At 34.8% G+C, this 19113-nt stretch overlaps 1 protein-coding gene across 1 annotated transcript; it reads right to left on the reverse strand.

Annotated features, from left to right (window-relative positions):
* Positions 1-8907: 8907 nt before the first annotated feature.
* On the reverse strand, positions 8908-12022 carry LOC143575220 (protein SUPPRESSOR OF MAX2 1-like). The gene is made up of 3 exons (XM_077059646.1): positions 10865-12022; positions 10509-10782; positions 8908-10421 (listed from the first exon to the last, which is right to left on the reverse strand). The coding sequence occupies exons 1-3, from the start codon at positions 12019-12021 to the stop codon at positions 8925-8927; spliced, it is 2928 nt and encodes a 975-aa protein (XP_076915761.1). The 5' UTR covers position 12022; the 3' UTR covers positions 8908-8924.
* Between the last annotated feature and the right edge of the window lie 7091 nt (positions 12023-19113).

Genomic DNA, 19113 nt, shown 5'->3' on the forward strand with positions numbered 1-19113 from the left:
AAAAATTTCAGTCTTACTTAGTCAAGCCACATAAAAGGTGAACTTTACATCATTACATGGCGGTTAGGATTAGTTTATTACTTTATAAACATTCTCTTTTAGACAGAGACACCCTCCATGTCCATATATCATCAATAAAAGTATTATGCCTAGTTGGTTTTCGTATTAATTATTTTTATTGTATTTAGCATGCAAATAAATGTTTTGTTTTAAAATTATCAAGTATAGGCCAAGTTTTCAAGTAAATCATGGTATGATCATACATAGAGAGAAGTTTAAAGATGATACTCATGATGTGTGTGTATACGTTCACGACTCACGACATAATTTTAATGGCTTCACACCCGACTTTACTACAAAACATCATAAACTTTCTTACGAAAGAGTTTGCAATGTCGGATATGGGAAAGGTACTTCACTTTTTGAGTATTTCACTAACACATCAAAATGGCGGTCTATTTTTATCCCATGAATCGTATGCTGAAGACATTTTGGCACATGCTAATACGTCAAGCAACTATTTCTAGATCGAGTGCCAGGGGCGAATACAGAGGGGTCACGAGTGCGCTTGCTCAAGAAGTTGGTTACGAAACCTACTTCTTGAATTATCACTCCCTACACGCCACGGCCATTAATTTATTGTGATAAACTCTCCGCCTTCTACTTTTCTGAGAACCTGGTACACCACCAATGCACCAAACATATTAAAATTGATATACACTTCGTGCGCGAAAAGGTTTGGTTGGTGATATTCAAGTATACATGATCTAGTGGATTATTAATATGCTGACATTTTTACCAAGGGGCTGCCTCGTCCACCTTTTGTAAAGTTCAAATCCAGTCTAGTTTGTGTCCGAGCTTCTACTGCTAAGACTGAACGGGTGTCTTAGCACGCCATATATTTTTAGTAAATATATTTGTATTAATTTGTGATATATATTTTCCTTGCATATATAGCTCCGTGGCATTTTCCTAGTTTTTTTTTGTATATGTACTTTATATTGTGTTAATGAGAATGATCCAGATATCACCAACTTAACAACTAGATTTTTGTTAGTGAATAGCACAAAAGAGGATAGACAATCAATCACACAAGTTCTTAATAAATTAACGTTAATATAGTTATATAGATATATAACAATACCTCTTCAATTTACAATGATAGGAGACAAAACAATTGTTTTGAGGCATAGTACATGCATAGTTGCAGAAGTCGGTCGACTAGGGAGTTGCAAGGCCTGGTCAGGGAGTTCTCAGAAATTACTTGTCCAGTACCCGGCCTAGGCGAGGATGACTCGAGGATTATTTGTCGGGTACTCAGCGTCTGAGCGTGATTTCTTCCAACCATGAGTACATTTCATGGCCTACTCACACCTATTCAAATATTAGTACCATCAATCATGTACTTGAATAGGGATAGAATATTGATGATTGAATCACCTTTTTATGAATATCAAAAGGTTGGGTGTACTTTAATATTCATTTTTCATGTTACAACAAACATAAGGAATATTATTGGATTATCAAAAGGTAATGGGTAGATACCATTGTCTGCTCAACTACAACTTTTCCAATGGAATAGAGATACTGATGTTTGTTTTGTGGGGCTTAATAATACTTCCTCATGCTGTCATGCATCTCAATTATCATTTGTTTTCTTTTGAACTGAAAATTTGTCATACTTTTACTCATACATTATGAATTTATGTACTCCAAACTGATACACTCATAGCTGGAAGTGAACTAGAGAACTCCCGTCTAATTAAGAGGCCAGAGTCTTTACCAAGTGGGCTACTCTCACATTAGCTCTCAATTATCATTTATGTTTCAAGGTTAATAATCTTGTTTTTCATATTTAAGATATCACACGTGATACATATATAGTTTAATGGATGTAGACTTCTTCGTATTTAAGAGGGTTTATTTTCAAATAAACATCTTCTTAGGGCGTGACCAGGTGGTCTAGCAGTATGTGTTTGGCTCCCATTGTTAGATATGAGCCTGGTCAATTGTAGTCAATGGGTGAGCAACAATAATTTGATAATAGTCAAAGAAAGTCAAAGGTAGTTAAGGCTCGTTAACGACAGTTAAATGGTGAGTTAAACTCCAGGGGTTAATTTGACAATTATCTGATAGTTGGTTTGTGACGATATATTAAGTTTAAGTTGTTTTCTTACAACTTACATAATTGAGGGGTGTGATGTGTCAATTACTCAAATTAGTTTGTTATTAGTTTAGACGATGGTTATAACTTATAAGCTATCACGCACAACACGACGTTATGATCAATCTCTCACGTTTCGATTTCTGCAATTCTTTTGGTTTTCGTTTCTTTTTTCTTTCGAGATTATAAACCCTAAATCAAGTGTACTTTTGTGATTGATTCAATAAAGAGCACTATCTAGGGTTTCGTTTGTTCTTCTTGTGTGTACTCAGTTAATTACCACTACATCAATAACACCCACAAATATGATAATGAGTTTAAATCCTTAAAACGCATAGATAGATTTTAGGTGTAAATTAATTGATGTTCAAAGAAAGTTAAATTGTTTTAATTTGTAATTTGTGTTCTCTTAGCAATTAGCTATATAGTGTTTTGTTATTTGTTATTCCACTCATAAATATAAAACCATTATGCACCGGCCAGCTTTTGGGACTTGACATTGATTGACCCGTTAGTTTTATATATTTTTGGATTTTTCTTATTAATTTTGTAACAACTGTTTCCCAGTTCAAAGTTCAAACTTAAAACGCGTTTTCATAAATGACAATTTTGTTGAATCATATAGGCATTAAGTTGTGATTGAAAATTATTTTTAAAATCAATGTGTCAATCATGCTAAAAATAAAAGATTCTAACGTTAATTAGACATATATGACTGGACATTATATAAGAGTGGATAAATTCCATACATCACCAACGGGGCATTATAGGGGCATGGGCATTTATACAATAATATCAATATGTGTGTGGAGACAGCTATGATTGAAGAGGCATTATCCATTACATATGTTTATGACTAAAAAGTTTGATGATGATGTGACGAAAAATGCCTTTAAAAGGCATTAACCATTACGCATAACCTAAAAGATAGTTGAATACGATCATGACATGTTTTATGCTATTTTGCTGGGCTCCATGTTTCTTTATGCCAATAATTGAAACGACATCGGATAAACAACATGCATGCCACAATCCTTTTGTTAAATCAATATATATTCAAAAGCATTGTACTAGTTAATTTTGTTACATCACTCACTCACATACACACCTATCGTACCTTTTCATTTTAGGATTTAATTTAAAATAAATTGCGACCCTTCAAAGCAATCTCGCTATGCTCTAAACTAAAGCGGACAAATAGATATACTTGGGACTCATGTAAATTGTAAGGTGGTTATATATTACTTATTTATCCCAGTGATTTTGCCTATCTTGAGGTACAATGTTAACAACATAGATTTATCTTTTATAAAAGTTTAGCCAATAATGATGCTATAAAAGCTATGTTGTCTTGTCACAAGTAATGCATTCTTGTTGAATTCAACAAGTCCATTGACATAGTTGATTATTAGACAGAAAGACAAGTCTATGTTGTCTAATATAATGAAAACCGAATATGTAAATGTTTTATAAACATGCTATTGTTGATCTATAAATAATAAAAGGTATTTTAAAAAAAAATTAAATAAGGAATGAAGCGGGTGGAAAATTTAAAGATGATTACTAGTTAGGGGAGATGGTTTAGACTTGGGATATTTGAGCTTTAAGGTTTGAAACTTGATTCAAGAGGTTTTTTTATAATGATTGGTTTCCTCATTGATTGTGTTTCTGGTTGAGTCAGACTCTTAGCGTCAAAACCGGTATGAATGGTTGACATTCCGTTTCAAAAATGCTCACTTAGATATTGAGAGTAATCTCAAACGCTATTAAACAAATTACTAGTTAAGAAAAAAGGAGGTGTTTGTTTTGTCTTCATATAAAAAAGGCATCCTACTTTCAAACAAACCAAAGTGGACCTTTCCTTCTAATCAAAAAACTTTTTCCCACAACTAATTAATCATTAGTATTAGTTTAATCTATGATTAACTGCTAGTTAATTGTAATTGTAATTTATTTATTGGACACGAGCTAGGGCCTAGGGGCGGTTGGTCGCATACTCACATAAAAGGTGAACTTTACATGGTCGGTAGGATCAGTTTATTAGTTTATAAACATTCTCTTTTAGACAAAGATACTCACTCTCCATGTATATCATAAATAAAGATATATATTATGCCTATTTATTTTCATATTATTTATTTTATTGTTAGTTGTCTAGAACGCAAATAATTTATATTTTAATATAGACAAATAGTTTGAAATTTATGATTTTGGGTGTATTTTTTTACACATGTGGCTTTCATATTTGTATCGTATTTTCTTAACACGCTAGATTTTACAACATAGTGTATAATAGTATGTTATACATAAAGAAATATAATATATTTAAACTATTTATTATCCATTATCAACATTACATCAATGAATTCAGCATATACAAGCATACAAAAGATATTTTTTAACAGGGTTTTGGACAATCCTTAATACCTGAGTGAGCCTTTTTAAAATGGAAAGTCAATTATCAACCGTCCAATATCGATTTTAACAATCTAGACCTAACTCTTCAAAAAACGTCATAAAGAAAGAAACCTACCATTGTGGAAAAACCTCTTTAAATCAGATATCGAACCAATGGATTTCAGCTGCGATTGTTTGAATACATTTTTTCTAGAAAAATTAGGTTTTGTAAAAGTAAAAATTGTTGAAAGTATACAAAGTAGATTTGCTTAAACTTTGGCATTGAAATAGTTTAGATTATTTGAATTTTGATAGGTTACAATTATATACACCACACCATTTGATCAACACCTAAATCCTAGTTTGAGCTATCTTTCACCATACCACAAGAGGTGGAAAGGTTCAATGTCACTCAGACACATCACTCACCCGGTTGCCCCTTGTATATATCATAAAATTCTGAAATGGACTAGATTTTGTGACTTTAAAATACACGTCTCTAATTCAAATATCATCTGGATAACTATTAGACCCGATAGTGAGTAAGGCATATACGTTACACATGGTTCGGATGGGCAAGGACCTAAGTTTAGAAAGTCTGGCACATGACAATATGCATGCATCAACGCGTCAACCATGGCAACTCATAAAGCCGGTCTTTTCTGAACTGGATGGACAAAAAAGCAAAAGTTTTATTGGTGCACTGATCAGATCGATTTAAGAAATGAGTGACATTATTAATAACACAAGTGGTTAAAGATGTATAAACAAAATAAAACAAAAAATGTAAAATACTGGTTTACTCCAAACAAAATCTTTAGAATTTTATACCAACCAGTTCAATCAAAAAAGACACAAATATCATGATAGGATTAGGACATCTTGATGGTACGGTTCTCCCACCAGTGTGACTGATGGTCCAATCCAATTCGATCATGAAAACATTGCGCAAAACAAAAGCAATATTGTTGATGTATTCACATTTAAAAAATCTAGAAATAAAAAATGCTAAACTGGTCTGCTTTTCTTATTTACAAACATGTTGCTCCAAAATAAGACATTTATATAAGATCAGAAGTACTAGTAGGTTTAATACCATCATGATGTGCTTTAATTAAAAACGTTAATATAAAAAGTAGTATTAGATTTATAGAATTAAACTTTTGTTTTTAATGGACAGAAACTCATTGTGAAGAAAACTCTCATTAATTTCAATGGTTCTTGTCAACGAACTATGATGTTTAAAATTTACACATAACATTCATATATATTTTTTTAAAACGGTTTTCATATTTTGTAGGGAATATGTCACCTAAGACCATCCACAATGCAAGAATTTGTAAAGGCGACGCCATATAGTATCCCAACGGATGCTCGATCGCATTGCACAGTGTTGTCTTGTCCATGTACGTTCATTCTTGTGGATCTTGTCCATGTGACAGGTTATTTAATATGAATGTATTTTTGGTCACTAGACACGTTTTGTAGACGTTTGTGTGACGTGGCCCGTGGGAGGCTGCATTGGAGATACTTTATAGCAATGAAACAATATAAAAACCTTGAGTGATTTAATTAATAGAAGAAAGTATAAGGACGTGTGTTGTGGTTTAACTAGCAAAGGCTAGTTAAAGAGCCACATCAACGTCATGCCGCTATCACATAGACAGTAATTCACCATTTAACAAGCGTGTTGTGTGTTAACCAGGTTCAAATTGTTTTTTTTTGTTTTTTAAAGTGATGGGTTGTCCCTTTTAAGCCCTTTGGGACGCCTTAGGACAACGGGAAAGAGGGCCATGACATGGTTTAACAAGCCAATGATGTGATGTGAGGTGACCATGGCGTCGACCATGACGTCTCCCACAATGCATAGTCTAATAACTTTTTATGTTATTTATAGAATTCACAAAATCCCATATTGATTCTTCAAAATATCTCATGTCATGCCCACATGTGTGTGAGAATATAACACCGAAAATGCATTCCTCAATTTATGTTATCTTTTCTCGTTTTCATACTCTTGATTTCAGACCTTTCGATACATACAACTACGTGTCACTTTGATTAAACACACATAGTGTATATTAAAAGGGAGTCTTTGTCCAAAAATATATATAAAAAGGATATTGACATATAATGTTCATATTTTAACATATATTTAATTTCTTAAAATTTTTAAATGATGTTCTAGGTTGATACCGGAATTTCTCATTAGGTTTTACTCATATAACGCATCGGAAATTTTGATTATCAAAACAAGAAACCGCTATAATGATCTAATAGCAAAACTCTAAGAAGCCTAATCGATTTCAACATCGTATGGTGTACATAATACGTACATTGTCTTGATTGGTTTGCGAGGATAACTGTTGAATTGGGTCTTGTTGCCTATATTACTTGGTTGCGTTCGGCACCCACCAAGACCTGAAAAGCCGACCGAACTTCTCTTGTCTTCCACGATGGCACAGAAAAGACAAGTGGGGCGACGGCTTGTGAGGGTATTTTTGGGTTTTTTTGATCTAATCTCAATTGTTAGGTGTGATGTTAGTGACAAAAATTCAGCTTTAAACTTTTATTTATAACGTTTAGGATAATCTATTTTTAAGTATTGGGAACTTTAATAATTCCGTACATTTGGAGATGTCTCATTAAAAACTTTGTGAAAAAGAGTGCTTCCCATCATATTCTTTAGGATCAATTATGTTGTTCTGTTAAAAATTTTACCAAGAAAATCGAATGAGAGTAAACTTAATTAAGGGGAAAGAGTGCAACCGACAACGTCTATAACACTCCCCCTCGTTTATACATCTTTTTAAAGATGAATTTCAATACTATGTGAAAGTTGCTCAAAAGTTTATGTAGTCACCAATTCGTCACTTGATTTCTGGATGTGAGCCTTCCGTTGCCTCTTCTCGTAAACAAATGCCGTAAGATCCACAAGTATGTTGCTTCACATTACCTACATCTAGGTAGTACACCGCTTTATCAACCGAATGATTTCTTTGGACAACTATTTCAAAACTGTAATAATAAAATATTATATGGCATGAATATGATGTTTAAGTCTATTAAAAAAATGCATTTTCTTTACAGCTTTGTTTGTTTTTAGAAGAATTTACAAAAAAAATGAAAGGATGTAATTAAAGTAGTTGAGTATAGACTAAGGCAAATACGTGTGATTGTTTAGACTTTAGAATTATTTATTATATCCACGTTATATTGTTGTATTTATTCATTATTGTTCCATTTTAATAAAACCAAAAAGTACTTTTTTGACCACTTAAAATTCATCAATATCATTACATGTGTGTTTCACAAAAAAATCGTAGTCGCCTCCTTATTGTTTCTCTATTTGCCACTTAAACCCCTAAGACGGGTCGCTATGAGTGTGGTGGGGGGGGTGTCACCTTTTTCACACACAAATGCATATATATATGTGTGTGTGTAATGGGCCGGTAAGAGGCTTTAAACCACTGCAGGGAGTTTATAAAGGACTTCGAAACCCTGTTTCCTACGTGGCGATAACGTGGAGGGACTTTAAAGCCCCTCCATAGTGAACGGCCTAAAAGTTACCCACCACCCACGTCGAAGCCACATCCACCAACTCATCTTTATGTCTCTCCCTCCGCCCCTTCAGGTGCTACTATGCTAACACCCTAGCCCTCCACACCTCTACCGACCCTGCTTAACGTCCCTTTGAGCTGCCACATGGTGCTAACTCAGATGATTAGCAACTCTCGAACGGTTCTAAACCACACTTAGTCTTAGATCATCAACAATAACCTAACTTTTTTCTTTGTTTAACTAAATTAACAAGTAAAACCAAATAAGACGTACATCTTATTTGTTCGATTATTTATGTTTGTGAATACAAGGTAAATTATGTCACATTTTATTTATGTTCATTCATTCACATTTATTTTTCTTCTTATGTTTTTAAAATACTTATTTAACTATGAATGCAAATTTCTTTATTTAATAACCTCTTTGTTAAATATAGAAACCATTCTTGGCTTGCATAATTCATTAATACTAAAATTTGACTATCAATCACTTAACTAGCAAGTTGCATAAAACATATGAAAATTTGACATAAATAGTCAATAGATATACCAATAACTTTTTATACATACCGTATATATGACTTTAAACTAAAAATAAATAAAATAAAATAAATGAATATTATTCAGTAAATCTTATTACTAAAACTACAAAGTAATAATTACTTTGGATATTATACGAAAATAAAAAAAAATAAAAAGTATCACTGTAACTTTTAACTATAACTCCCATTTACTCACTATATACAAAAACTAGACCATGTTTAGGAGCACAAAATCATACTCCATCAACCACCACCGGAATATTACTCGGCAACCAATCGTTGCCGCCACGGCCCCGCTAGAACACAATCCCGATCACACTCGACACGAACCACCATATCATCACCTTGACTCGGTAACCGTGCATTGACCTGGTCAATGCTCGGCACCAGTACCCGTTCCGCCCACTCCTCTAGACTCGTTCGACCGAACCATAACCCGCCCAATATGTTCTCCACCGCACCCTCCGCCACCTCGACCGTCACATTCTCATCAACCATGGTCGAGAACGCGTTCCTAATCGTTTTCTCGATTTCAACACGAAGGCTCCCGAAATTAACCGGTTTGAACACGACCGTCACATCGCTCGGCCCTGCGAGCTCGTGAGGCACGGATGTAATCGCTAAGTGTTGGCTTTCGTCTTCATGGTCACCTGTAAGATTACTCGAGTTTAACGAGCCATCGGTTATATCTTCCTCGTAGTCGATAGCTAGGTTAAGATCAAGACACAAATCCAAACCCGAGTCTTTCCTCGGTCGTCTCGTTTTATCATTTCCCAACAACCAATCGGCTCTCCGCTTTAACCGTTTCTGACCGAGAGTCAACCGCAGCTGCCAATCACAGGTCGCTAACGAGTGCAATCGTTGCTCGTCGACCAAATGCTCGTCCATGTTGACGGTTGACCAGTTCCCAGTCAACACAAACACGACATTCCCGAGGCTAATTTCACGCCCGTGCGAGTTGGTGAGCCGTTGTCTTTCCATGGCCCGTTTTATACTCCCGCGAACCAACATATCGGCTTCGTCAATATCCGAAAGAACAATTACCGAAGACGGGTTTCTACGAACCGCGTCAACAATCCGATCCAAAACTGTTTTACCACGAAAGCCCATATCAATTTCTTCATCGCCACGTCTCGACCCGAGCCCGATTGTGATCGGGCTTGCCCCGGTTATATGCTCGGAAAGAACCGACGCCATCTTCTTCTTTCCCACCCGATCAGGACCCGCAAACACTAGCCACACACAACCCCTCGAGCCCGTCTCTGATTTACTTTGCGTTATAGCTGTAGCTATTGTCGAAGCCGCCTCGGGTTGCCACCACGCGTTTTTCATTAAACCCTTGAGCAGTCGTTTGTAATAGTCCGCATCGGTTGCATTGACGAATTTACCCTTTTGCGGTTCGGATGATATGCAGCCTAAAAGATCCTTAACCGTCAAATCTTGATCGTCCTTTTTATTCGGTCCCAGAACAAGATCGGTTCTAACCGGGCTTCGCGGTGGCTCTAACCGTGTCGGTTGAGTGAGCTGCAAAGGCTCTACAAGACTTCTAATGGGTTGTAACCGTGGCTGTTGACCCGGTTGACTTTTCCCGAGAAGCATGTTCGGCTTGTACGCCCCGAGTAAAGGTACAGCCATCGGCACAACTTTATCCAACCTTGAAGATTGATTATAATGAGGATGAACTCGAAAGCACTCGTCGCGCCATTTCTTCTGTAATTCTTGAATCTTTTGTTTCAAAACCGATTCGTGATCCTTAACCTATCATAACACGATTTCAAATTAAACCAACAATTATAAAACAAAACAAATAATAACATAATCAATCAAACTCGATCATCGACTTACCTGAAATTGATCTTTCGTTTTCGCATTCTGCATCCACAGTGGTAAACTACTACTACTACTATTATTAATATCATTATTATTATTATTAATAACCTCATCGCGTGGTTTCACCGACTCTTTTAATCTTGCTAATTCTTGTTCATAACCACTCGCACACTTCGGACAGCACGACACCTTTCGGCTCGTATCCAAATTCGTATTCATAGTTGTCGATAAACTATTTAACGGACTAAAAGACTGAACCGAACCACCAACAACACCATTCGTCCCCATCCTATGACAACAAACCGAAACATTTACATAAACTTATGCCGAAACATAATTAAAACGAGTTAGCAACCAAAATTCGAAATTACCTCGGGAACATGTTTGAGACCGGTGATCTTGAAGTGATCGGTACTGCTTGCAAATCCCAATCGGTTTCCATAGACGGATGATGAACTTGACACCTTAAATAAGTTTCACAAGTAGCTGTTCCCATCAGCCAAACTTTTCCAACAAATTTCGCCACGAGCTTCGCCATCTCCGCCACCGATTCCCGGCCAGCTGCTCCCGGTTGGCCTACCAGCCATTTAAGATCACCCAAGTCGATTATCATCGCCTTATTTCCGATTCTTTTACCGATTAAATCACATAAATCCTTGATCTTATTCGGTATTAATGATTTATCGGATAATGCTGCGAAATCTTGTATTGTGATCACCTCAATATTGTCAAACTCTCTATTTATTACAAACTCGCTCGTTTCGACTCGTTTCAAGATCTCCCTACGGATCGTTTCGGGTCCAGTTTCGGGTCCGGATTCGCCAACGAGGATCGGGTTCTTTTTCTTCGGTTTTGTCATGATCTCAATAATCCTTTGGATATCATCTTGATGGGTCCTTAGCTGTAAAGATTGCTTTGAGTTTGAATTCGGATTCAGGTAAAGATTCCGGTTAATGGGCGTTGTAACCGCGGTGGTTAACGGTGACGGTAACCATAACGAATTCAAGTTTTTTCCGTTATTACTATTATTATTATTCAACAACTGTTCAATGGTGGCTTTAACGGCCGGGCTCGAGAAGCTAGCTTCTCGCATGACTCGGCTCACACTCGGGTCATCAAGTATGGAAATAATAAGCTGTTCGAGCTCGACTTTAACAGCTAAGAGCGGCTGCTGCTGTTGTTCAGGGCAGCCGCGGCGCTGATGTGCCTGCGCTCGTTTGAGCGCAGCCGTCAGCGCGTTGGAAATGGGCGGCTCTGCAGCCGCTGAGGCAGCGGCTGGGAGCCGGTCGAGCGCTACGCTGAAGCACAGCTCGAGCGCTCGACACTGGAGGGGGTGGGAGGAATTCGGGTGGGAACGGATGCACGCTTGCCGAAAGAAGCCGGTCGGCGAGCCGAGTAGGGTGTTGGCTACATGAAGCGGCGTCGTTTGGCCGTGGTTTCGCCGACCGGCTTCCGTAATTGATTGGTTCAATACGGCAGCCGCTTCGGGCGTGAGGGTTTGGTGGATTGTGCTCAATCCAGACCTCATAATAATCTTTTACTGAATCAAATTGGCAAATTCAGTTCAAGATTGATCTGGGTTTTGTGTAGAATCACAAACTAAACAAAACCCAGAAGCTGAAATTTTATAAAATGTTTGAAAATTGGGGATTTTTTATGCAATTTGTAGAAGAAAGACTCCCCAAAATCAAAATTTTACAGAATCAGTTCAAGATTGATCTGGGTTTGGTGTGAAATCAAGAATATAATAAAACCCAGAATTTGGAATTTTATAAAATGTTAAGAAATTGGGGGATTTTGATGAAATTTAAAGAGAAGAAAAGGCTCCTTAAAATCTAAGTTTTCAGAATTAGTTCAAGATTGAACTGGGCTTTGTGTGAAATCAAGAATATAATAAAACCCAGAATTTGGATTTTATAAAATGTTAAGAAATTGAGGGTTTTGATGAAAAATTTTGGAATTGGTTCAAGATTGATCTGGGTTTTGTGTGAAATCAAGAATTGAATAAAACCCAGAATTTGGAATTTGGTAAAAGGCTAAGAAATTGGGGGATTTTGATGAAATCTGAAATGGGAAAAGAATATGAAGAACTGAAAATTACCTCAAGAAAATTATAAAGAAACCCTGTTTGTATGTTGTATGTGTATGTATAGTTGTGAGTGCAATAAATGAAAGTAAGAACAAAAGAGGCTTTTTGGAAATAATATATTAATAAGTGATTATGGTTATAGAGAATAGAGATGGTAAATTTGAGTTTTGTGTTTGATGATGGGGCCTAGGGCCTAGGGGTGTTTGTATTGTAGAGGAAGAATTTGCAAGGGTTTCTGGAAGGTAAATGCTCTCTTTTGCCTCTACACTCTACATCTAGATCCTACAATTTTATTGTTTTCTTTATATTAAGTATAGCATATTTTAACATTTTTTTTAAATTCCTAAACTGTCCGATTCTTAAAAAGAGATTCTAAATATGCGATTCTAAAATTCAAATCCCTTATTTGTCCATTTAATAACTCGTCGTCGTCTTTACATTAGAAATTCAAGACAACATTTTTTCTTAACTCGCCGTCTCGCTATCATATTAGCTCATAACTCGTTAGATCTCCGCCCATGTTAGCTCAAAATCTATCGTCTCCCCTCCATGTTAGCTCAAAACTCGACGTCTCTTCGATGTGTTAGCTAAAAAAATTCTACCTTATTTTTATTAAAAACATGAATCCAAAACTAACTAAAAAATATTTAAACATTTTAAATTTTATTGGTTTTTAAGTTCTTGCATATTGAATTTTGGATAATAATATGATTTAGAAAACTCATGCATACCATCAAAATCATTTTATGTGTACCTTGTTTAGATATAATTTTTTAAATTACAAGATTTATTAGATTTAATTTTTAAACTAACACAACAGGGAGGCGACGAGTTTTGAGCTAACAAGGAGGGGAGGTGATGAGTTTTGAGATAACATGGCGAGGAGGCAACATGTTTTGAGCTAATATGGTGGGGAGACGACGAGTTAAGAAACATGACATCTCGAACTTCTAACGTAAAGGTGACGACAAGTTAGTAAATGGACAAATATGGCATTTGAATTTTGGAGGGCATATATGGAATCTCTCTCTAAAAAATAGACATTTTGAGAGCTTTCCCTTTTTTTAACGGCAAACAAACATGGAATGTCTAAGTACTCTATATGGGATGACCCAATGGCAAAAGGCCATCACTAGCTGGCCTCACCCCAGCCGTACGAAGCACTTAAACGTCTCCACATTATTTCCATTTTTGGGAAAAACCTACCCGCCCAAAGGCCCACTAGTGGTAAAACCCGGACGCCCTCAGGACCGAATTGAGTCACCAATGTTCTCTCAAATGTTTTAAATGGAGATTGAATATTTTAACAATTACACATACATATACTTTATATTTTTATTATCGATGGCATTATTAAAGTTTTCAAGTTTTTAAGTTATTTATGACTGAAGAATAGGGCTGTAAACGAACCGAACGAACACGAACGATGCATTGTTCATGTTCGTTTGTTAAGAAAATAACGTGTTCACGAACACTTACCGAACGATTTTATGTTCGTGTTCGTTCATTAAGGAAATTAATGTGTTCACGAACGGTTCACGAACACAAATAAAACTGGCAGAGCCTAAAAATTGAGACAGATGTATTCATCAATGTGAATAATGAAAGCCTGTAAATGAATCGAATGAACACGAATAAGGGCATGCTTGTGTTCGTTCATTTAGCTTTAAAAGAACACAGACACTTAATCAAAATAATATTTATATTCATGTTCGTTTATTTAGAAATGGGCATTTGTGTTCGTTTATTTAAAATCTAAACGAACATAACTGAACAAAGACTGACGAACATGTATGAACAAATGTAAATGAACACAAATTAACAAATATAAAACCATTAAGCAGATGACCTGTCCAGATAATATTTAATTATTTTCTATTAATACATAAACGAACATAAATAGACAGACCTAAACGAACGTTCATGAACATAAATGAACGAACGGAACATGTGTTCATGTTCGTTCGTTTATTAAATAAATGAACATAAACGAACTTCCTGCCGAACGGTTCACGAATAGTTCACCGAATGTTCGGTTTGTTTACAGGCCTACTGAAGAATATGTCAAATGTAGGGCTGTAAACGAACTGAACGAACACAAACAAGGCCTTGTTCATGTTCGTTCATTAAGAAAATAATGTGTTCACTAACGGTTCACGAACACTTGCCGAACGAGATTTGTGCTCGTGTTTGTTCATTAAGGAAATTAATGTGTTCACGAACGATTCACGAACACAAATAAAATCGGCAGCGCCTAGACATTGAGAGTTTGAGACCGATGTATTCATCAATGTAAATTAGGAAAGCATGTAAACGAATCGAATGAACACAAACAGGGGCATATTCGTGTTAGTTCATTTAACTTTAAAAGAACACGGACACTTAATCGAACAAATATATACGTTCATGTTCGTTTATTTAAAAAAAGACATTTATGTTCGTTTCTTTAAAATATAAACGAACATAACTGAACAAAGATAAACGAACATACATGAACAAATGTAAATGAACGCAAACAAACATAAATGAACTTAAATGAACGCAAATTAACAAATATAAATCTTTAAGCAGATGACCTATCTAGATAATATTTATTTTTTTCTATTAATACATAAACGAACATAAATAAACAGACATAAACGAAATTAAATAAACGAATATAAACGAACGTTCATGAACATAAATGAACGAACGAAGCATGTGTTCATGTTCGTTCGTTTATTTAAACGAACACAATTTTTTTGTTTATGTTCATTCGTTTATTAATAAACAAACATAAACGAACTTCCCGCCAAACAGTTCATGAATAGTTCACCAAACGTTCGGTTCTTTTACAGACCTAGTCAAATGTTAATGAAAGTTGCATATTATTTAATTTTGTTTATATGTTTGTTGCCGGCTTCTGCTAGATTCCTAGTGACTCTAAATGTCAACCAAGGTCTATCAATTAACTAAAACTTTAACCAATGTCTTAAAGTACAAGCTCTTTGTTACTTTTTTTAATATTTATTAGCATATGTATCAATCAAAATTTCAACTAATCTTGTTTAAATATTATTATAATCAATTGTTTATAACCACTAGAAGTTTAAAGATATTTAAAATACGTGGGTCGTACGGAGTTTTATAAACTTTGTTTATGAATATTCTTGTATAATTAATTATTAATACCAAATATTATGTAATACCTTTTCAAATGAATAATAAATTTTAGAAATAACCATTTATTAGCCTACTATAAATTGTACTTGCTTTATATTGCATTTCACTTAGTGAACGAACATGTGTGTAGTTTTATACATATATTTTGATTAGACTTGAGAGCCTATACTTAAATAATATCAAGGCATAAGATCGATCAAACATTTTAATATTGTAAGAAAAAACTGACTGAAAAACTCGTTACACTTTATTATTGTAAGAGAAGACATTACCATATTAATTATATTACAATTATGAAACTAAACCAACTTGACCGACTTGTTAATTTGGGTTCTTCCATATTCATCAACTTGTGAATACGGTCTGAAATTACCAACAAAATATACTTCAATATATTATATTTAAATTCAGGAATTTATATAAATATATCTGTAATTAAGTAGTATAATAATAGAGACAGATGGACAACATAGAGGGTATGGCTTTTAGGGAGATGATGAGGTTCATGAGATGATTATGCTTTATATGTATTCGGACTATATATTGACCGACTCTTTTCACTTTTGTATCACGCGTTTCCCAATGTCAACGTCCATTCAAAAGCCATATATTAATTAATTTGCTTTTAGGGAGATGATGAGGTTCATGAGATGATTATGCTTTATATGTATTCGGACTATATATTGACCGACTCTTTTCACTTTTGTATCACGCGTTTCCCAATGTCAACGTCCATTCAAAAGCCATATATTAATTAATTTAATAAAACTTGTAAAAGTATTGTGAGATGTAAGGTTCAGGGGTATAGGGAGGGCTATACGTTAACGTTTAAGGCGTTAAAGCTGAGTTGACAAGGTCAACGAGTGTTGTATCACTCCCTTTACAGGTTAAGAGGCGTTAAAATATTAATGGGCTTTAAAATCCTCTACACACGCAATGCAACCACATTAATGTAAGAATCAATTTTACATTAAATAAAAAGAGGTAAATGAGGGTTAAACAATTTCCTTACGATAAGGTGGAGTGAAATGAGATAAAGTAGGTGATGTGGTGCCTAAGTGGAGTTAAGAAACTTGAATGCATACCTCATGGCCTAATATCCTATAATGGAGATGTCAGTAAATTTTAATTTTATAAGCTTTTAACCCACGTAACAGATTAACATGGATAGTGTTTGATATGTAGGAGTGAGTTTGACATGCGAAATAAAATAGATAATTGTAACTTGTGAAGGTATGAGAAAGAGAGTGTGTGATTGTTCAATCAATGTAACAAATCTTAGTGGTGTGTTTGGGTCGGTTGGGACGGTTTTATTACCATAACGGATATGTTGGTTAATAGATTACCATAACCATAACCGATATGTTATGACGGTTTTAGTTAATCGATTTTAAAGGTTATTATGGAAGATTGGTATGTTGAAGAATGGAGACGACAATTAGAATGGCAATTTGGAAAGGCAGTTATGGAAGATTCGTATAAATATGGTAACCACCAATATATTGGCCAAATAGGTGTAGAGATCGGTTACGAACTAAGAAGTTTCTATTGAATTAAAGTGTCACACCCCGATCAAAGGCGGCAGAACATGACGAGGTGTAACGATTGTCCATAAGCACATGACACTAATTAAAGTGACAGTATTTAATAAACTCATTTTATTTCACAACAACGAAAATGTCACATAACAATTATCCATAAAATAACCATAAACAAGATATCACAAAATATGGCAAATTGATATTGTTCATTTTTACTAATATCCTAAGGTCTTTAATGTCGTTTTCTTCACAATCATAAATCAACCAAGATGCAAACCTGCAACATTTCATAAAATAAAGTTTGTCAACACAAAGGTCGGTGAGCAATTCATTAGTTTAATCATATTAGTATATAATAAAGATAGCCACAAAACTTGCATACGAAACGATAAATAAAAGTGGTAATTTGGATAAATAGATATCGCTAAACACATTAGCGACACCTAGCTATAAGGGGATGCCAAATAGTCTAGGATTTTATAGTTATCCTTAATTGCATTACGTTAACGACACCTTGCTATAAGGGATGCCAAATAGTCTAGGATTTTATAGTTCCACCAACCAAAAGCGATAAACACATAGGCATATAGGCATAGAACACCAAATCAAGCAATTATTTAGGTAAAGTATACAACTACGTTTGTGGTTTAAGATTCAAATATAAAGCATTTTGTTGAATAAGTACGAAATGCCACCCCCAAAATAAAAGATGGAAAATGGGGTATGAAGTACTCACCTTCAAGTGGTAAACTTGAAAGATGATAATTTGGAGATTTGTCGGAACGACGAGTTTAACGCACAATGCCTAAAAAGAAAAGAAGCCTTGAATTTAGAAAGGTTGTCTTGAAGGTCTTTAAACAAAATAAATGTTGAGAAATGTAAATAATTAAAGTTCAAGGTTTAAAATGTGACTATTTAAGAATTTATAATAATAACCCTTTAAAAATGTAAGTTTGCTCGAAACCGGGTTAAAGTATCTAACCTTAATATTTACTCAACCTATGTTAAGTAATAAGGTGGGTAAAATGCAAGAATGCAAATCCCTTTGGAATAAAGATACTAAAACGGGTTTTTTTATCGAGTGTTCGGGTTGTCGGTTCGGGTCTTGATAATTGGTCAAACCCAAAGTCAACTTTCCAAAATATTGAATGTTATGAGATAACTCAATAAAATTTAATAAGACTTAACCAAGTATGTAGTTCCATTGTTTTAGAACTAACAACGCACGTTAAGCGAGTGTTCGGTTTTGTCGGTCCAAACTTTGTTATGAGATCAAGTTGGATCCAACATTTCCAAGTACTTAAGAAAATATTTAAAAATCAATTTGTAACTATTTTTAAAGAAATATACAGGTCTTGATGGCTAAAAAAACACACTTGTGTGTCTTAAGCGAGCAAGAATCGGTTTGGTTCGGTTTCCATCTCACAACAAGTTCATAGATGGTTTCCACATGTCCAAACACTAAAGAACTTGTATAATAATGTACAAATAAAAAATACCAAAAGTTAACAATAAAGTCTTTAAAAAAAAGTTCAGTGTTCGGTTCGGATCGTGTTTCGGGTTAAGACCGAGGTAAGATTCTACAAACCCATAACCATAGAATTTGTAAAAATGATTTTAGAAACTTAGATCTAACACTAAGTATGTTTAAACAAACAAAACTAGTAACAAAGTTCGGTTTACGGTTTAGAGCTATTTACGGTTAAACCGAAGCATAGACTTTTAGAAACCCATAACCATGGAACTTGTAAACATGACCAACAAACTAAAATAAGCAAGATTAATATGTATGAACAAGTTATATAGATGTATATATATCAAGGAAACG

Source organism: Bidens hawaiensis, unplaced genomic scaffold, assembly GCF_021521415.1.
Source record: "Bidens hawaiensis isolate Kalapana, Puna unplaced genomic scaffold, B.hawaiensis_p1.1 tig00027311_1, whole genome shotgun sequence".
NCBI lineage: Eukaryota > Viridiplantae > Streptophyta > Magnoliopsida > Asterales > Asteraceae > Bidens > Bidens hawaiensis.